Source organism: Erinaceus europaeus, chromosome 2 (genome assembly GCF_950295315.1).
Source record: "Erinaceus europaeus chromosome 2, mEriEur2.1, whole genome shotgun sequence".
Taxonomy (NCBI): domain Eukaryota; kingdom Metazoa; phylum Chordata; class Mammalia; order Eulipotyphla; family Erinaceidae; genus Erinaceus; species Erinaceus europaeus.
Genome location: NC_080163.1, coordinates 195,628,273 through 195,646,542, shown reverse-complemented (window position 1 = coordinate 195,646,542; position 18,270 = coordinate 195,628,273). Strand labels below are relative to the sequence as shown.

Genomic DNA, 18,270 nt, shown 5'->3' with positions numbered 1-18,270 from the left:
ACTGCTCTGGCTTATGTTGGTGTAGGGGACTGAACTTGGGACTTTGGAGCCTCAGGCATGAGAGTCTGTTTGCATAACCATTATGCTAGCTACCCCTGCCCTCACTAAACCTTCTTTTACCAACAAAAACTTATTTATTTGGGGAAGCAATTACAGAAGCCAGACCTTCTACCTTCTGCAACCCACAATGACCCTGGGTCCATGCTCCCAGAGGGATAGAGAATGGGAAAGCTATCAGGGGAGGGGGTGGGATATGGAGATTGGGTGGTGGGAATTGTGTGGAGTTGTACCCCTCCTACCCTATGGTTTTGTTAATTAATCCTTTCTTAAATAAAAAATAAAATAAAATAAAATAACTTATTTATTTTACCAGAGCACTGACCAACTCAGGCTCATGGTGTGGAGGATTGAACCTGTGACTTCAGAGACTCAGGCATGAAAGTCTCTTTGTACAACTACTATGCTATCTACCCTCCCCAAAAAACTTTTTGAAGGAGAAGGGCAGGGGGAAGAGAGGGAGGAGCAGCAAATATTATTATTATTATTGTTATATTTTTTACCAGAGCACTGTTCAGCTCTGGCTTATGGTAGTGCAGGGGATTGAACCTGGGGCTTTGGAGTCTCAGATGAGAGTCCCTTTGCACAACCACTATGCTATCTACCCTCTGCATCATCATTATTATTATTTTTAACCAGAGCACTGCTCAGCTCTGGCTTGGTGGTTTGGGGAGCTGAACCTGGGACTATGGAGCCTCAGGCATGAGAGTCTGTTTGCATATGCTATCTACCCCCACCGGGAGCAGCTAAGTTTTACCAGGCATCTAGATACAGCCATAGTCTCTGGGTCTCCCCCTGCTGCAGGTGCGGGACTCAAATGCAGAAAGGGTGCCACGGGCGCCCTCTTCTGTCCACCAGGCGCATTGCAGCAAGTACTCAGGTCACATCCAACAGGCTTTTTCAAACAGGCCTGCTAAGAATGCACAGAAGGAAGATCTAACAAAGGGAGCCAGGAGAATTCTGACAAATGCCAGTACATATGAAGGCTGAGAAGGAAAAAAGAGCAGCGGGATTAAAGTGCTGCCGAAGGCACAGCTCTCCTTTGAATCTGTCTTTGTCAGGGTGACAGTCATACAAAGGGTGTCAAATCCAGACTCACGGGGTGTGTCAAGCAATTCCAAATGCATATAAGAATGTCTGGTGGGAAAGAATGATTCTGGGGCACTCCCAGTGGCCGCTTTGTTTTAGTTAGGGAGAGAGAGCTGACCCTGAAGCACAGCACCATTAATTTTGTTTTTCACAGCCTAACTTTTTTTTTTTTTACATTTTTATTTACCTACTAATCAGTGTTGGGGGAGGAGAACTTGAGCATCACTCTGGCACATGCAACATGGGGTCTGAACTAGAGACTACACGCTTGACAGGCCAAGGTTTTATGCGCTGCGCCACCTCCAGGGCTGCAGCACAGTCGTGCTGTTGATGAAGCTTCCTACTGGTGCCATGCATGGTGCTCCCAGGTGATCTTATGGGCTTGAACCTGTGTCCACACATGTCATAAGGTGTACGGCCTACCCGGTGAGCTGTCTCCTGCCCCCTCCTGCAGTTTTTTTTTTAAAAAATCTATGTACTGTGGTCGGGAGGTGGCACAGTGGCTAAGGCACTAGACTCTCAAGCATGAGGTCCTGAGTTTGATCCCTGGCAGCACATGTACCAGAGTGATGTCTGGTTCTTTCTCTTCTATCTTGCTCATTAATAAATAAATAAAATCTTTTTTAAAAAGTCTATGTACTTAAGAGGAAAAGGAGAAACAGAAGAGAAAGAGACACCACAGCACTGCTCTTCCTCGCATGCGGTTCCCTTCGGTGTCAAGGAGCCCACATGTGAAACAGGATGTGCTCCCCCTGCGGAGATATATCCTGGCTCCCCGAGTTTTATTTCTTTACTCTTCTGGGATGCTGGGGAATGGACCCAGGGCCTCAGGAGTATGTGATGTCACCAGAGAGCCACCTCCCTGGGCCAATTTTTTTTTTCATTCTTACTTTAGAGCGAGCGTGTGGAAAAGAAAGGAAGAGACAGACAGACACACAGAGAGGAGAAACACCGCAGCACTGCTCCACCACCCATGGAGCCCCCTGGCACCACATGGTACTGAGGCTCAGGGCTCAGAGCCTGGCATGTGGTGAGTAAGGTATGTGCTCTAACTGGGTGAGCTATCTCCCTGCCCCCAAAGCTTTTAATTTTTTTGGTTGTTTTTGTGATGAGAAGGAGCTTCATGTAGGCACAATTTCATGGCTCCCTCAGGAGAAGTTATTCCTCCAGCCTCCAACGTTATTTTTTCTTATTTATTACTTACTTATTTTTGTTAGTCATTTAATATTGATTTACAAGATTGCAAAAGTGATAGGGGTATAATTCTGTATGGTTCCCAGCACCAGAGTTCTGTGTCCCCATCCCTCCATTGTAAATTGCAGTAGTTCTCCCATATGGGCTGGTTCTATAAATATGTATCTATTTTCTCTTCCCATTTTCTCTATGATCCTGCCTTCTCTTCCTTCCTAAGTCACTCCTCTACCTAGTACTACCTCTGGGCTTCATTCCTTTTTTCCTCTTCTCTCAGATAAGAAAAAACAGTGCCTGACTTCCTGTGGTGTTTTCAAGATTCACTTCCTTTTCACTGATGGTATAAAAACAAGATTCCTAGTGAAAAACACTTCAGGTCCTGGTGGAATGGGGTTGCAGAGCCCTCTGGTTTACTTCCCCTATCATTTGCCCCTCTGGGAGTCTGGGCCAAAACTCTTTATGGGGAGCAGAAGGTGGGAGGTCTGGCTTCTGTAACTGCTTCTCCACTGGACATGGACAATGGCAGGCAGATCCATACCCAGCCTCTTTCTCTCTTTCCTTCTTTCTTTCTTTTTGTTTGTTTAACCAGAGCACTGCTCAGCCTGGCTGGTGGTGGTACAGGGGGTTGAACTTGGGACTTTGGAGCCTCAGGCATGAGAGTCTCTTTGCATAACCGTTATGCTATCTACCCTGCCCTTCTTTCTTTTTTGTAGTTATTATTGATATCATTGTTGTTGGATAGGACAGAGAGAAATCCAGAGAGGAGGGGAAGACAGAGGGGGGGAGAGAAAGATGGATATCTGCAGACCTGCTTCACTGCTTGTGAAGCAACTCCCCTGCAGGTGGGGAGCCGGGGGCTCGAACCGGGACCCTTACGCCGGTCCTTGTGCTTTGCGCCACGTGCGCTTAACCCGCTGCACTACTGCCCGACTCCCACCTGTTTCTATCTTTCCCTAGTGGGGCAGGGCTCTGGGGAGGTGAGGTTCCGGGACACATTGGCCATTGGTGAGGTTGTCTCCCCAGGGGAGTCAGGATGGCATGTCGGGTAGCGTATGCAACTTGGTGGCGGCTAGCTGAGTCATATGAGTACAGTTCTCAGGAGAAGCAGCTATGGCGGGCACCTCAAACACCTCAGCTGAAATGTGTCTGACCAGGAGAAGAAGCAGTGGCAAAAAGGGCCCAAGTTATTTTTATTGATTTACTTATGAGTGGGGAATGTGTGTGAGTGAAGCAGAGCATTGCGCTAGCATATGTGATGTGTGGAGTCAAACTTGGCACCTCGTGCTTATGAGTCTAATGATTTATCCACCATGCCACTTCTCAGGCCGTAGCTGCACAGTTTCATTGTTTTTTAAATTTTTTAAAAAATATTTATTTTATTTATTTATTCCCTTTTGTTGCCCTTGTTGTTTTATTGTACTTATTGTTGTTGTTGTTGTTGGATAGGACAGAGAGAAATGGAGAGGGGAGGAGAAGACAGAGAGGAGGAGAGAAAGATAGACACCTGCAGACCTGCTTCACCGCCTGTGAAGCGACTCCCCTGCAGGTGGGGAGCCGGGGGCTCGAACCGGGATCCTTATGCCGGTCCTTGTGCTTTGCGCCACCTGCGCTTAACCCACTGGCCTACCGCCCAACTCCCTCTTTTTCTTTTTTTTTAAAATATATTTTATTTATTTTATTTTAATGAGAAAGAATATATACAAAGGGAAAGATACTGACAGAGAGAGACACCAGAACACTGCTCAGTTCTGGCTTATGGTAGTGCTGGGGATTGAACCTGGGACCACAGAGCCTGAGGCTTGAAAGACTTTTCATAGCCATTATGCTGTCTCCCCAGCCAATTAGTTTTCTTAAAAAAAAAAATTTTTTTTTAAAGACTGGTTGATTGAGGACAGAAGCAGAGCGTCACTCTGGCACACGTAGTGCCAGGGCCCCCACTCAGGACCTCATGCTTGAATCCGACGATTAATGTACCTCACCACCTCCTGCCTCTTGTTTGTTTGTTTTTAGATAGTCAGGGGGAAGAGCGAGAGTGAGAGGGAAGCAATTACAGAAGCCAGACCTTCCACCTTCTGCAACCCACAATGACCCTGGGTCCATGCTCCCAGAGGGACAGAGAATGGGAAAGCTATCAGGGGAGGGGGTGGGATATAGAGATCTGGTGGTGGGAATTGTGTGGAGTTGTACCCCTCCTATCCTGCTGTTTTGTTAATGTCTCCCTGTTTAAATAAATAAAATACAATAAAAAGAGGTATACAACCCCACCACCAGAGTTCCGTATCCCACCCCCTCCATTTCCTAATCTTTATCTCTCTGGGCCTAAGACCATTATGGGGTGCAATTATTGTAATCTTTGAAAACAGCTTCATTGACTCGAGTCCAACTGCACGGAAAAAAAAAAAAAGCAAAAATAAACCAATAGAGCTACAGAAGAAGAAGAAGAAGGAGAAGAAGAAGAAGAAGAAGAAGAAGAAGAAGAAGAAGAAGAAGAAGAAAAAGAAGAAGAAGAAGAAGGAGAAGAAGAAGCAGAAGAAGCAGCAGCAGCAGCAGCAGACGGGAGAGAGAGGAATGAAGAGACACGCACGAAGTGCCCCTCTGGTATGCATGGCAGTGCTCAAACCCGGGGTTGCATGCAAAGCGTGCACTCTGCTAGGTGAGCCATCTCCTGGCCCCTAAAGTTTGAATTTAAAATATCAGTTTTAGGGGGTCGGGTGGTGGCGCAGTGGGTTAAGCGCATGTGGCGCTAAGTGCAGGGACCGGCGTAAGGATCCCGGTTTGAGCCCCCGGCTCCCCACCTGCAGGGGAGTCGCTTCACAGGCGGTGAAGCAGGTCTGCAGGTGTCTGTCTTTCCCCTTCTCTGTCTTCCCCTCCTCTCTCCATTTCTCTCTGTCCTATCCAACAACGAATTGTGTCAACAAGGGCAATAATAATAACCACAACGAAGCTACAACAAGGAAGGGCAACAAAAGGGGGAAAAAAATGGCCTCCAGGAGCGGTGGATTCATGGTGCAGGCACCCAGCCCAGCAATAACCCTGGAGGAGGAAAAAAAAAATTAGTTTTATTCCTTCTCATTTCTATGTTTTTTAAAAATTTTATTAATGTATTGCCAGAACACTATTCAGCTCTGGCTGACGGTGGTGTGGGGATTGAACCTGGCACCCTGGAGCCTCAGGCACAAGAGTCTGCATGACCAGTATGCTATCTCCCCTTGCCTTCTTTTATGCTTTTTTAATAAAGATTTCTCCCCCCACCCCCATCAGGGGCCCACCACTCTCTGGCTGACTTTTAGGTGGTAAAGGGAGTGGGAGGGAGGGGAAGGAGACACCACAGCCCCAGAGTTTCCCCTGGTACCATTGCTCTCTCTTGTGGTGCTGGGACTGGAACCCAGTTGCAATAGCTCTGCTGGCGAGCTCTCTCTCCAGCCCCTGTATATGTTGCTTTAAAAAAAAAGGGGGAGTCGGGCAGTAGTGCAGCGGGTTAAGCGCAGGTGGAGCAAAGCACAAGGATTGGCGTAAGGATCCCTGTTCTAGCCCTTGGCTCCCCACCTGCAGAGGAGTCGCTTCACAGGTGGTAAAGCAGGTCTGCAGGTGTCTGTCTTTCTCTCCCCCCTCTGTCTTTCCCTCCTTTCTCCATTTCTCTCTGTCCTATGCAACAACAATGACGTCAATAACAACAATAATAACTATAACAATAACTACAACAATAAAACAAGGGCAACAAAAGGAAATAAACAAATAAATATTTTTTAAAATTTAGGGAGTCATGCGGACCGGTATAAGGATCCCGGTTCAAGCCACTGACTCCTCACCTGCAGGGGAGTCGCTTCACAAGTAGTGAAGCAGGTCTGCAGGTGTCTGTCTTTCTCTCCTCCTCTGTCTTTCCCTCCTCTCTCCATTTCTCTCTGTCCTATCCATCAACAACGACATCAATAACAACAATAATAACTACAACAACTATAAAAAATAACAAGACAACAAAAGGGAAAATAAATAAATTAAAAAATATATATTTTATTTACATATTTCACAGGAGAAAAACACTCAGAGGGAGAAAGAACCAGAGCATCACTCTGGAAGATGTAATGCTGGGGACTGAACTCATGACCTCATGCTTGTTAAGTCCACAGTTCTACCACTGTGACATCTCCCAGGCCCTGTCCATGTCATCAAATGCATTCACTAGCTCCCCGGCACTGCATGTCAACACTGTACATTACAGCTAAGTAACCCCGCGCACATGCCCACGAGGTGAGAAGACGGAACATGTCTCTTTAATAGGCGGTCGCAACGGGAACAGTGGGGAGGTCACAGACAGCGGCCCGGCTGTCATGTAACGTAAGTGATGTGCTGCTCAGGGGATTATAAATAGACTTGGGGAAGTGGTTTTCAAATGTGTGTGCACTCAAGAATCCTCTCTGAAGAACGTCAAAGAGAAAAGCTCCAGGCTCCTCCTGGTTAGATGCAGGCCATTGCACCTGCAGAAGGCACTCCCAAGCAGCTCTGGGGAGCGGCCCACCACGCTCACTCGACCCCGTCAGACCATCTGTCTGCACGGCTGTCCTCTAGTGCATCTCCAGAGCTCTGGGTGTCAACCGCATCTGTCACCTCTCCAAGTTCTGTCTGGCCCTTCTTCCAACTTTCTCCTCCCAGGCTGTCCTTTTCACACGGGAACATGGGTGGTTTACGTCCACAAATGTCCCCCCCATCCCCCCCACCGTGCCCTGCAGGTGCTAACTGGTGTCTTTTGTTGTCCCGTTAGGTATCTCCCACTCCTCTCTCAATTTCTGCCTCTAATCAATAATAAATAAGTAAATAAATAAACTGCCAGAACAAACAAGAAGGAAGAAGAGGAGAAGGAAGAGGAGGGAGAAAAAGAATAGGAGAAGAAGGAAGTAAAGAAAGGAAGGAAGGAAGGAAGGAAGGGGCAGCCTGGGAGGTGGTGCAGTGAATAAAGCGCTGGAGTCTCAAGCATGTAGGGTCCTGAGTTCAATCCCCAGCATCACACGTGCCAGAGTGATGCTCTGCTTCTCTCTCTTTTTCCTATCATAAATAAATAGTAACTTTTTAAAATTTAACTATCGGAAGCCGGGCAGTAGCACAGCGGGTTAAGTGCACGTGGTGCAAAGCTCAAAGACCAGCTCAAGGATCCTGGTTCGAGCCCCCGGCTCCCCACCTGCAGGGGAGTCGCTTCATAGGTAGTAAAGCAGGTCTGCAGGTGTCTATCTTTCTCTCCCCCTCTCTCCATTTCTCTCTGTCCTATCCAATGACAATGACATCAATAACAATGATAATAATAACTATAAAAATAAAACAAGGGCAATAAAAAGGGAATAAATGAATATTAAAAAATTAAAAAAATTTAACTATCATTTATATTTTTAACAACACTTTTTTTAAGAAAAGATTTTTATTTACTTATTAATAAGAAAGCTAGGAGGAGGAAGAGAAAGAACCAGACATTATGGGGGCTGGGCAATAGCGCAGCGGGTTAAGCGCACATGGCACAAAGTCCAAGGGCCAGAGTAAGGATCCTGGTTTGAGCCTCCAGCTCCCCACCTGCAGGGAGGTTGCTTTGCAAGCGGTGAAGCAGGTGTGCAGGTGTCTATCTTTCTCTCCTCCTCTCTCCATTTTTCTCTGTCCTATCCAACAACAACAGCTATGACAACAATAACAACTACAACAAGCACAACAACAAGGGCAACAAAACGGGGAAAATGGCCTCCAGGAGCAGTGGATGATTCGTAGTGCAGGCACCGAGCCCCAGTGATAACCCTGGAGGCAAAAATAATAATAATAATAAAAAAAAATCAGACATCATTCTGGTACATGTGCTACCAGGGATTGAACTCAGTACCTCATGCTTGAGAATCCAATGCTTTATCCACTGCGCCACCTCCCAGACCACTATTTAATTATTTTTAATGAAAAAAACATAGAGAGAAAGATACATACCGAGAGCTACCAGAGCACTACTCAGCTGTGGTTTATGGTGGTGGTTGGAGGAATTGAACCTGGGACTTTGGAGCCTCAGGCATGAAATCCTTTTGCATAACCATTATGCTGTCTCTCCAGCCCAATAGCAAATCTTAAAAACTAAAAGAATACGGGGCTGGCTGGTAAAGTGCACATGTAATCATGCTTAAGGACCAGAATTCAAGCCTTCTGGGGGCTGGAGGGGGCTTCATGAATGGTGAAGTAGGTAGGGCTGCAGGTATCTCTGTCTCTCTCCCTCTCTTATCTCTCCTTTCCCTCTCAATTTCTCTGTCTCTGTCAATCAATAAATAAAACTTTAAGGGGCTGGGTGGTGGCACACCTGGGTGAGTACACATGTTACAATGTGCAAGGATCTGGGTTCAAGCCCCCAGTTGCTACCTGTAGGGGGAAAGCTTTGCGAGTGGTGAAGCACTGTTGCAGGTGTCTCTCTGTCTTTCTCCCTATCTCCCCCTTCCCTCTCAATTTCTGGCTGTCTCTATCCAATAAACAAAGAAAGATAATTTAAAAAAAAAACTTTAAACAACTGAAACTCAGAATAATATAATACAGAGAGAGGAGGTGCTTGCTTTATCATGTATGAGACCCAGGTTCAAACTCGGCTCCCACTGCTCTGAAGAAAGCTTCAGTGTGTAGTATCTCTCCCTCTGTCTCTGTCTCTCTTATCTGAAAAGAACAAATCACTAAACAAACGAAAGTAGACAGAGCTCAAAAGAGAGATAGACATAAATACAGACAGAAACAGAAAAGGAGTCAGAGTTTAAAAAAAAGAAAGCAGAGGCCACAAGGGTGAGGGAGCCAGGTCGGTTTAGCCACCGCATCCTGACAGGGACACTGCGAGCTGGGTTCTATTACGACCTCCTTTGACAAATATGGAAATGACTGAGGTCACCAGCTAATTAATGGTGCCAAGCCTCAAGCCCAAGTGTCACATCCTCTGTGCGCAGGTCTCTGGTGACCCTCCACGCCACACCCACACTCACTCTGGGCAGGCCACGGCTGCCTGGACTAACAGAGTGCAGGAAGAATGCCGGAAGTTCAGGTCTTGTCCTTCAGTAGCCTACACTTTCTGCTTCTTCCCTCCTGCAGCTCTTGGTTTTATTTATTGAGCAGAAGGCAGAAAAGGGAGAGGGAGAGGGTAAGGGAGAGGAAAGGGAGAGAGGGGAGAGGAAAGAAGGGAGAAGGGAGAAGGGAGAGGGAGACGGAGATGGGGAGAGAGAACGGAGACAACGGAGACGGACAGACACCAGAGCTCTATTCTGGCACATGCAGTGCACACTCTCCACTGAGCTACCTCTCTGGTTGCCACAAATTTATGTGGGGAGGAGCCCTATTTGGAAAATTTGAGTATCTTGCTAGAGAGACCATGTGGGGCCTGGCTTTATTTTATTAGAGAAAAAAAACAAAACAAAAACAGGACACCAATCAGACACATGCAATACTGGGGAATAAACCAGGGTCTCATGCTTTGACGTCTACAATTCTACCCTGTGCTACCTTCCTAGGCCAGAAAATCTGCCCTTTTTCCGGCCTTTAAAGATGGCCCGCATTCCTTAGTTTGCGGCCCTGCTCTTCTGTCTTCAAGGTCAACACAGTGAAGCCTTCAAAGTCCCGTGTTTCTGCCTCCCTCTTAGTGACTTCACTTACTATTACACTGGCTCATCCAGGATAGTCTCCCTACCGACCAAGTCTTTGACCTGACACCATCTGCAGAGTCCCTTTTGCTGTGTAATAGAACACACTCCACAGGATCCTGGGATCAGAATGTGGATGTCACTCTGCAGAGGGATAAAGAGAAACACACTGCGACCTTCTCAATACCCAGAGACACCCCACTGCTCCCCTGGAAGTGCCAGCAATGGGCTTGGTGAAATGCGCCCTGGCCTGCCTGACATCTCCAGCCTTTTGTGTTTCCTCTCGCCCCTGAAGTCCTTCTAGACCAAGGTCTCTCTCTGCCTTCCCAACAAGTGCCTCAGTGGTGATCTGTCCCGTTCCACTTCCCACCCGCCTCAGGCAGACACACCACCGCTTTTGCCAGGAGCAAAGCCAGGTACAGGAGCTGGATGGGTGCTCAGCTCACAGGGCTGCCACTGCTGGTTCTGGAAAGTTCTGACGGCATGTGCACTCCAGCAGCTAATGGCATCCTCAGCTGAGGCCGGTCCAGTGCCTGCCCCGCCTGCAGCGGGTGTTCACACCCAACCCCAGGAAATGCTGCTGCCTCTACCTTCCAAACAGACCCACTGGCTAGTCATTACCAAGGGGAAAAGGAAAGGTTCTTGTAGTGGTCACCACCTTAACCAGGGGATCCAAGTTACACAAACTAAGGAAGAAACAGACATCAAAGGCCCCCTGAGGCTCTGTCCTTAGGACATAACAGCCTGTCTGGGGTCCTGGATGGGAAAGCCATCAGACATGACAGACAGTGGGACCAAGGACTGAGACACTTCTAAAAATGTGTCACAAAAAAAATGAATGGGTGGGGGGGTCGGACAGTAGCGCAGTGGGTTAAACACACTTGGCGCAAAGCGCAAGGACCAGCATAAGGATCCCAGTTCGAGCCCCCGGCTGCCCACCTGCAGGGGAGTAGCTTCAGAAGCGGTGAAGCAGGTCTGTAGGTGTCTGTCTTTCTCTTCCCCTCTCTGTCTTCCCCTCCTCTCTCCATTTCTCTTTCCTATCCAACAACGAACGACATCAACAACAATAATAACCACAACAAGGCTACAACAACAAGGGCAACAAAAGGAGGGGGGATGGCCTCCAGGAGCAGTGGATTCATGGTGCAGGCACTGAGCCCCAGCAATAACCCTGGAGGCAAAAAATAAATAAAAATTTTAAAAATGAATGGATAAGGGGTCCTGTGACAGAGCAGGGTCAGCAAATGTTTGCTATAAAGGGCCACAGAGTAGAGATTTTAGGTGTGTGGGTCAAACAAAGTCAGCTCTGCAGAAGCCTGAGAGGTGGTACAGTGGTCAGAGAACTGGACTTAAAAGCTTAAGGTTCTCAATTTGATCCCCAGCAATGGATATACCAGAGTGATGCTCTGGTGTTCTCGCTTGCTCATTAATTAATCAGTAAATCTGAAAAGAAAAAAAAGTGGTCTGGGAGGTGGCTAATGTGTTGGATTCTCAAGCCTGAGGCTCCAAGTTCAGTCCCTGACAATGCATTTACCAGAGTGATTTCTAGTTCTCTTTCTCACTCCCCTAACTCTCTCATTAATAAATTAAACTTTTCAGGGGGGGTCTGCCGATAGTGCAGTGGGTTAAGAACACAAGGTGAATCTGCTGCTCCTGACAGCCATTTTTTACCTTTTTGAGAGGGGGAAAGACAGACACCTGCAGATCAGCTTCACCACCTGTGAAGTGACCCCCCCCCTTGCAGGTAGGAAGCTGAGCTCGCACTGGGATCCTTGCACAGGTCCCTTGCACTTCATACAAGGTGTGCTTGACCGGTGCACCACCACCTGGCACCCAGCTCTGATTCTCTACTCCATAATAAATAAATAAATAAATAAACATTTTTTAATCATAGGGGACCAATCAGTGGCATACCTGGTTGAGCACACATATTGTGATGCACAAGAACCCAGGTTCAAGCCCCCACTCTCCACATGCATGCAAGGAGGAAGCTTAAGTAGCGAAGCAGTGCTGCAGTTATCTCCCTCCCTCCCTATCTCCCACTTCCCTCTTGATTTCTGTCTCTATCCAAAAATAAGAATAAAAAAAGAAAAAGAAGCCACTCTCTATACCATAATGCTCAGACCTCTCACAGCACTTGAGAGAAGGCCAGTGGACAGGAGTGGAGGCCGATTCTGGGAAGGCTTCAGTCCTGTCTTTGGCACAAACCCCTCATGTCACATTAGCAACTGCTCACAAGAACTAGCTTTTCTCTTTGTTGAGTGAGGGAAATCAGTCCCCCTCCTTGTCAGGGGGATAAAATAGTACCTGCCAGTCCAAACAGATAACTGGTAAGAAGGTACCTGGGTAACTGAACCCTGACCCATCTCCATTCTAATAGTTGCAGTGCTGGCAGGGATCCCATCAAACTAAGAACACTAAGCCTTGGAAAACAAACTTTAGGCCCCCAAACTCCTAAGGGGGAAAATAGTGCTCCTGGTGATCTAGACTTTGCATATATTTGTCCTTCTTTCTTTCTTTTTTTTAAACAGTCTTTTTTTTTTCCCTTTTGTTGCCCTTGTTGTTTTATTGTTGTAGTTATTATTGTTGTTGTTGTTGTTGGATAGGACAGAGAGAAATGGAGAGAGGGAGGGGAAGACAGAGAGGAGGAGAGAAAGATAGACACCTGCAGACCTGCTTCACCACCTGTGAAGCGACTCCCCTGCAGGTGGGGAGCCGGGGTTCGAACCGGGATCCTTATGCCAGTCTTTGTGCTTTGCGCCACCTGCGCTTAGCCTGCTGTACTACAGCCCGACTCCCTAAACAGTCTTTTTTTTTTTTTTTTTTTCCTCCAGGGTTATTGCTGGGCTCGGTGCCTGCACCATGAATCCACCGCTCCTGGAGGCCATTTTTTCCCCTTTTTGTTGCCCTAGTTGTTGCAGCCTCGTTGCGGTTATTATTATTGCCATTGTTGACGTTGCTTTGTTGTTGGATAGGACAGAGAGAAATGGAGAGAGGAGGGGAAGACAGAGAGAGGGGGAGAGAAAGACAGACACCTGCAGACCTGCTTCACCGCCTGTGAAGCGACTCCCCTGCAGGTGGGGAGCCGGGGGTTCGAACCGGGATCCTTACGCGGGTCCTTGTGCTTTGCACCACGTGCGCTTAACCCATTGCGCCACCGCCCGACCCCCACCTAAACAGTCTTTTTAAAATATTTTCTTCATTTTAAAAATACTTATTTTTTAATATTTATTTATTCCCTTTTTTTGCCCTTGTTGTTTTATTGTTGTAGTTATTGGATAGGACAGAGAGAAATGGAGAGAGGAGGGGAAGACAGAGGGGGAGAGAGAAAGACAGACACCTGCAGACCTGCTTCACCGCCTGTGAAGTGACTCCCCTGGAGGTGGGGAGCCAGGGGCTCCAACAGGGATCCTTATGCCAGTCATTGTGCTTTGCGCAACCTGCGCTTAACATGCTGCGCTATAGCCCGACTCCCTAAAATATTTATTCTATTTTAATGAGAGAGAGAGAGAGAGAGAGAGGAAGGAAACAACCAACCAACCAACCAACCAACCAACCAAACCACTGCTCTGCTTTGGCTTATGATGGTGCTGGGGATTGAGCTTGGGACCATGGAAGCCTCAGACGTGAAAGTCTTTTGCAGAACTGTTGAATGATGTCCCCCAAGTCCCTCTGTTTCTTTCAACATTAGCTCTGGTCCCTGCTGTCTCTTCATCCTTCAGGTCCCACTCCCTGAACCCCCTCCAGGTCTGCCCTCACCTGGCGCTACCCCCTAGAGATGTCACTAGCAGCGTGGGTCCATCCCCATGGAGTGGGAGCTCTTTGAGGACCCAGACTGGTTGGGCTGACTTGATCCCTGCTGTTTCACCACCATTTCCCAACACAAGGTTGGGCAGAGAGCAGACGCTCAGAAAATACCAGCTGAATACAGTCCTGGATGAGAGTTGTCAGAATACATCTGACTGGCTAGGGTACCTGCCTTGCCATGCAGGAGGCTCAGGTTCAAGTCCTTGCACCACATGCAAGTGCCAGAACACCAGAGGGGAGCTCTGGTGTTACTTTGTCTCTTTATCTCTTATCTGAATGAAAAAACATCCCAGGGGTGTGAAATTCTGTATGTCTCTGATCCTGGCTACACAAATATGAAAAAGGTATAATAATACTAAAGTTAGTGTGGGTGAATAGCATAACGGTTATGCAAAAAGACTTTTGTGCCTGAGGCTGCAAAGTCCCAGGTTCAATCCTCCATTACATCATAAACCAGAGCTGAAGAGTGCACCGGTAAATAAATAAATATCTAAAATTAAATAATATTAACATTAAGAGGAAGTATAAATGGATGAATGGTGGTTCTCTGATTCAGTAGCTTACATTAAATTTTATTTCTCTATTTCCACAGAAATAGAGAGCAGAGAGCATACAGATCATCATTTGTTTTGTTTACTTATTTATTTTTATGAGGACAGAGAGGCAGAGAGAGAATGCAAAAGCCTACAACACTAAAGCTTCCTCCCATGCAGTGGGGGCCAGGCTCAAACCTGGATTGTGCATATGACAAAACAGCGCATTGTCCATGTGAGCTTCTTCGTCTTTTTAATGTGGCTCGTATTTGAGAGGTTTGTATTTTAGCCCTTCAGATTTCAGCTCAGGTCCTCCCAACCCCTCCACAGCCTTCCTGACACTACGTACTCCCTGGGCCAAAGGACTTGAACTCTGCAAGGTCCATCCTGCCCACTCTTGAGTTAACAGTGATGGGTCCCCCAAAGGCAAGAAATTCTAAAAAATGGAAGAAAAAAAAAAGGAGGGGGAGGGAATAGGAAGAAAACAAAACAGAAAAATGACAGGTCCTAAGCATGCCTCCCATTTTGCCCCCACTAAAACAAGCTAGCTACCAAACAAATGGGAAATAAAACCCCGCATATGAATGAGTTAATGACTAAATGGATCTAACTGGTTAAAATTTAATCCTGATTAAAATTCCTCTTTTGTCAGCTTTCAGGTCACTCCCCCCCATATGCCAGACTTTGCTCTAGACACATCCCTAACCCAGGCATATTTCCTGGAGTGAAATCAGGCGGCGGCCCAACATCCTAAAGAGAAGATATATAATGATCGCTCTCTTCCTGGAACAGAAATCACAGGCAAAGGGAAACCAACTAAAGATGTCCAGGCAAATGACTCATCTGTCCCGCCCCTCGTTTCACCAGTCCAGAAAAACTCCGCCCAAATTGTTCCTACCGAGCACACTACTGGCTCACGTAGGTGTCAATCTGCACGCGCTCTCTTCTATTGGCTGATATTTTCAACAGGAGCACCAGCGCTCAGCCCCGCCCCTTACTCATGCCTATTTCCACTATTGGCCTACCCACATGCCCCTCTCCCAGGCGCCCTCCCTATTGGCTGCGGGGTTTTGCCGGTTTTGGATGTGATTGGTCGCGAACAGAGGTCCAGCCCCTGAGCATCTGAGAGGGGTTGAAGGAAGGAAAGGTTGGAGGGACGTGGGGTCAGACTCACGCTGAGCCGGCGGGAGGCAGACGTAGTTCTTGAAGAACTCGCTCCGGCGGGCGGCGTCCTTAATGCGGTTGGCAAGCGGCTTGCTGACCTGCCGGATGCCGAGGTATAGCAGCTTCGCCATAGGGAACGCGCCCACGACCATCTTGGCGGTCGCAAGGGGCACGCACAACCTTGCGGACTGGGCGGGGCGCCTCCGAGGCTCTCTCCCACCTCCCCCGCGCGTCCCTAGCCCTACGTGTGTGCGTAACGTACGTACGCAACGTACGTACGCAGGAAGAAACTGCAGGGGCGCTGCTGACGTCACCGCGTCGACGTTGGCGCCTTGTCCCCTGGAACTCAATATGCAAATTGTGGCGGAAGTGAGGCGGTCAGAAGTCGTTGCCGTTAAACGGTTGCTCGCAGGGGCGTGGCTGGATTCCCACATCTGCTTCCTGTGATGTCATCACACGTGTTCATGACGTCACATACCTAAGTGATTTACGCGCCCGGGGGATCTCTAATTTAGTCCTGATTAGGATTAATGGAGTCTTGATATACTTCCTGGCTGCAGACTGGAGCGCTCACTGGAAGTGAGCGGAAACTAGCTTTGTAGTCATGCATGTGTGTACTCATGTGCTGTGTCATGTTTGGGGAGTGCATTAACCTCTGGCCATGAGTCCCGTCTACACCACGGGCGTCATCACTGCCCTTTATTGGGTAGTTGTGAGGTTTCCATGCGAATCTGGAGTGTAAAAAGACGGTGAATCGTGTGAGAGTGCTTAGTCCCATAGTACCTGCCTCATAATAAACTTTCAATAAACACGTCTTGCTGGGAAGACAGCATAATGGTTAAGCAAAAGACTCATGCCTGAGACTCCAAGCTCCTAGGGTTCTATCCCCAGCACCACCATAAACCAGAGCTGAGCAACGCTCCGGTGTTTCTTTCTCATTAATAATAATAATAATTAAAAATAAAATCAATAAAATAAATAGTAATAATAAAAACTCTTGCAGGTACTGTCATTATTATAGGCATCCCTCCGCAGGGGGCTGCATTTCAGAAAGGAGCTAAGTCAGCACTTCCCCAAGCAGAGGGCAGACTGGCCCAGAGGGTACCGGGGGGCACAAAGCCGCTCCCCTGGCAGCAGAGGCTCCGGCTTCACTGGGTTCTCAAGCACTGGGGGGACGAGGGCCCCCAGGGAGGGCGACTCCCGAAGGAATTTAAGAACATGTCCCAGACTGTCCTCCTTAACCCAGTAGGGAACAAAAATCCTGTAAACAAGGTCAGGAACGGAGTTGAAATTCCTGGGTGGTGGAGTGCCGATGGGTAGTTAAGAGAGGGCGAGGGCTAGACAGGAGTAGAGGAGTGTGTGGAAGAGGAAACAAAAGTCAGGATTTGGAGACTCAAAACAGAAGAGTCCTGCTCCCCAGTGGGCCCAGCATGGGCCTCCCCCCCCCCCCCCAGAGGACTCAGTCAAGTTTCCAGCAGCAATGAAGCTATGTTTCTCCGTCTTTAATAATGATGGTTCTGGCATGAGTGAACCCAGATAGTCTAAATGTCTTAGGCTACAAAGACTCCATCAAAACAGCTCCTTCCCCTGAACCAGCAAAATAGCTCACCTGGATAGTGTGTGTGCTGCTTTACCATGTGCCCTTAAATGGGGTGGGGGCTCAAGCATGGCTTCAGCGTTGTGGTCTCTCTCTGCCTATCTGTCTAAAGAAAAAGAAACCTTTCTCAAGATCTTCCTTGGACCAAAGAGGGAGGAGAGATGTTGGGAGCCTATTTAAGGTTCCTAGTCTACTAGAAGCCAACTCCCTATCCGTTTTACAGACTGGCCAACCAGGCCAAGGAATGACAAAGATTTGTCCAAAGTGCCAGAGGAGTAATCAGTATGATGCTGAGGCTGGGATACCCCAAGATCTAGCCCAAAGTGCTTTTTTGATTCTGGGGGTGGGGATTGTAAGTCGAGGGCCCACAGACCCTTCTGTGGGGCTGAGGTCCCCTGTGATGGCTTTAGGTATCTTCCAAACTTTTGTTATTGACAGAAAGCTCCCTGCAGTGCAGTGGAGGCCAGACTACCCTGGGTCACACACATGACAAAGCAGCACACTATCCAAGTGAGCTGTGGGGTTGTTTCTATGCATTTTTTGCATAGAAAAATACATCTTGTGGTCTGGGAGGCATTGGACTCTCAAAAGTATGAGGTCCTGAGTTCAATCCCCGGCAGCACATGTACCAGAATGATGTCTACTTCTCTCTATTTATATCATGAATAAATAAAATCTTTAAAAATTACATCTTGACTTTTCCAACAACACAATATTTGAATGGCTCCACAGCAGGTTCGCAAATGATTTTATTGAATGAATGGAAGTGAACATTTGGTGAAAGGGGCCCCTGTAGATTTTCACCAGATTCTTTCTTTCTTTTTTTTTTTTTTAACCAGAGCACTGCTCAGCTCTGACTTATGGTGGTGCAGGGGATTGAACCTGGGACTTGACGGGTCTCAGGCATGAGAGTCTGTTTGCATTACTGTTATGCTATCTATCCCTACCTGTTCACCAGATTCTTTACGTGGACTGGTTCAGAAAGAATCTGGTCCCCTGCACATGCAGCCCTACTAGCTTTATGGTGGTGAGATAGAGACCAGTCTTTGGTTGCCCTTTTTTCCTCCCCCATCCCCAGCACTAAAGCCCCCAACCTCCTGCATATCAGTAACTTCCCTCTGTGCCAAACCTTATTCATTTACTTTTCCCCCCCTTGTTTAATTCTCCTCCCTCCTCTTCCTTTCTGAGAAGGGTTTCCAGGAACCTC

At 47.6% G+C, this 18,270-nt stretch overlaps 1 protein-coding gene across 1 annotated transcript in view; it reads right to left on the bottom strand.

The window, feature by feature from the left end:
• The window catches only part of OPA3 (outer mitochondrial membrane lipid metabolism regulator OPA3), a 34,876-nt gene extending 19,059 nt beyond the window's left edge, over positions 1-15,817 (bottom strand). Inside the window, 1 exon segment of the mRNA XM_007532224.3 lies at positions 15,477-15,817. Within this exon segment, the coding sequence (XP_007532286.1) occupies positions 15,477-15,618 (142 nt within the window). The 5' untranslated portion in view covers positions 15,619-15,817.
• Between the last annotated feature and the right edge of the window lie 2,453 nt (positions 15,818-18,270).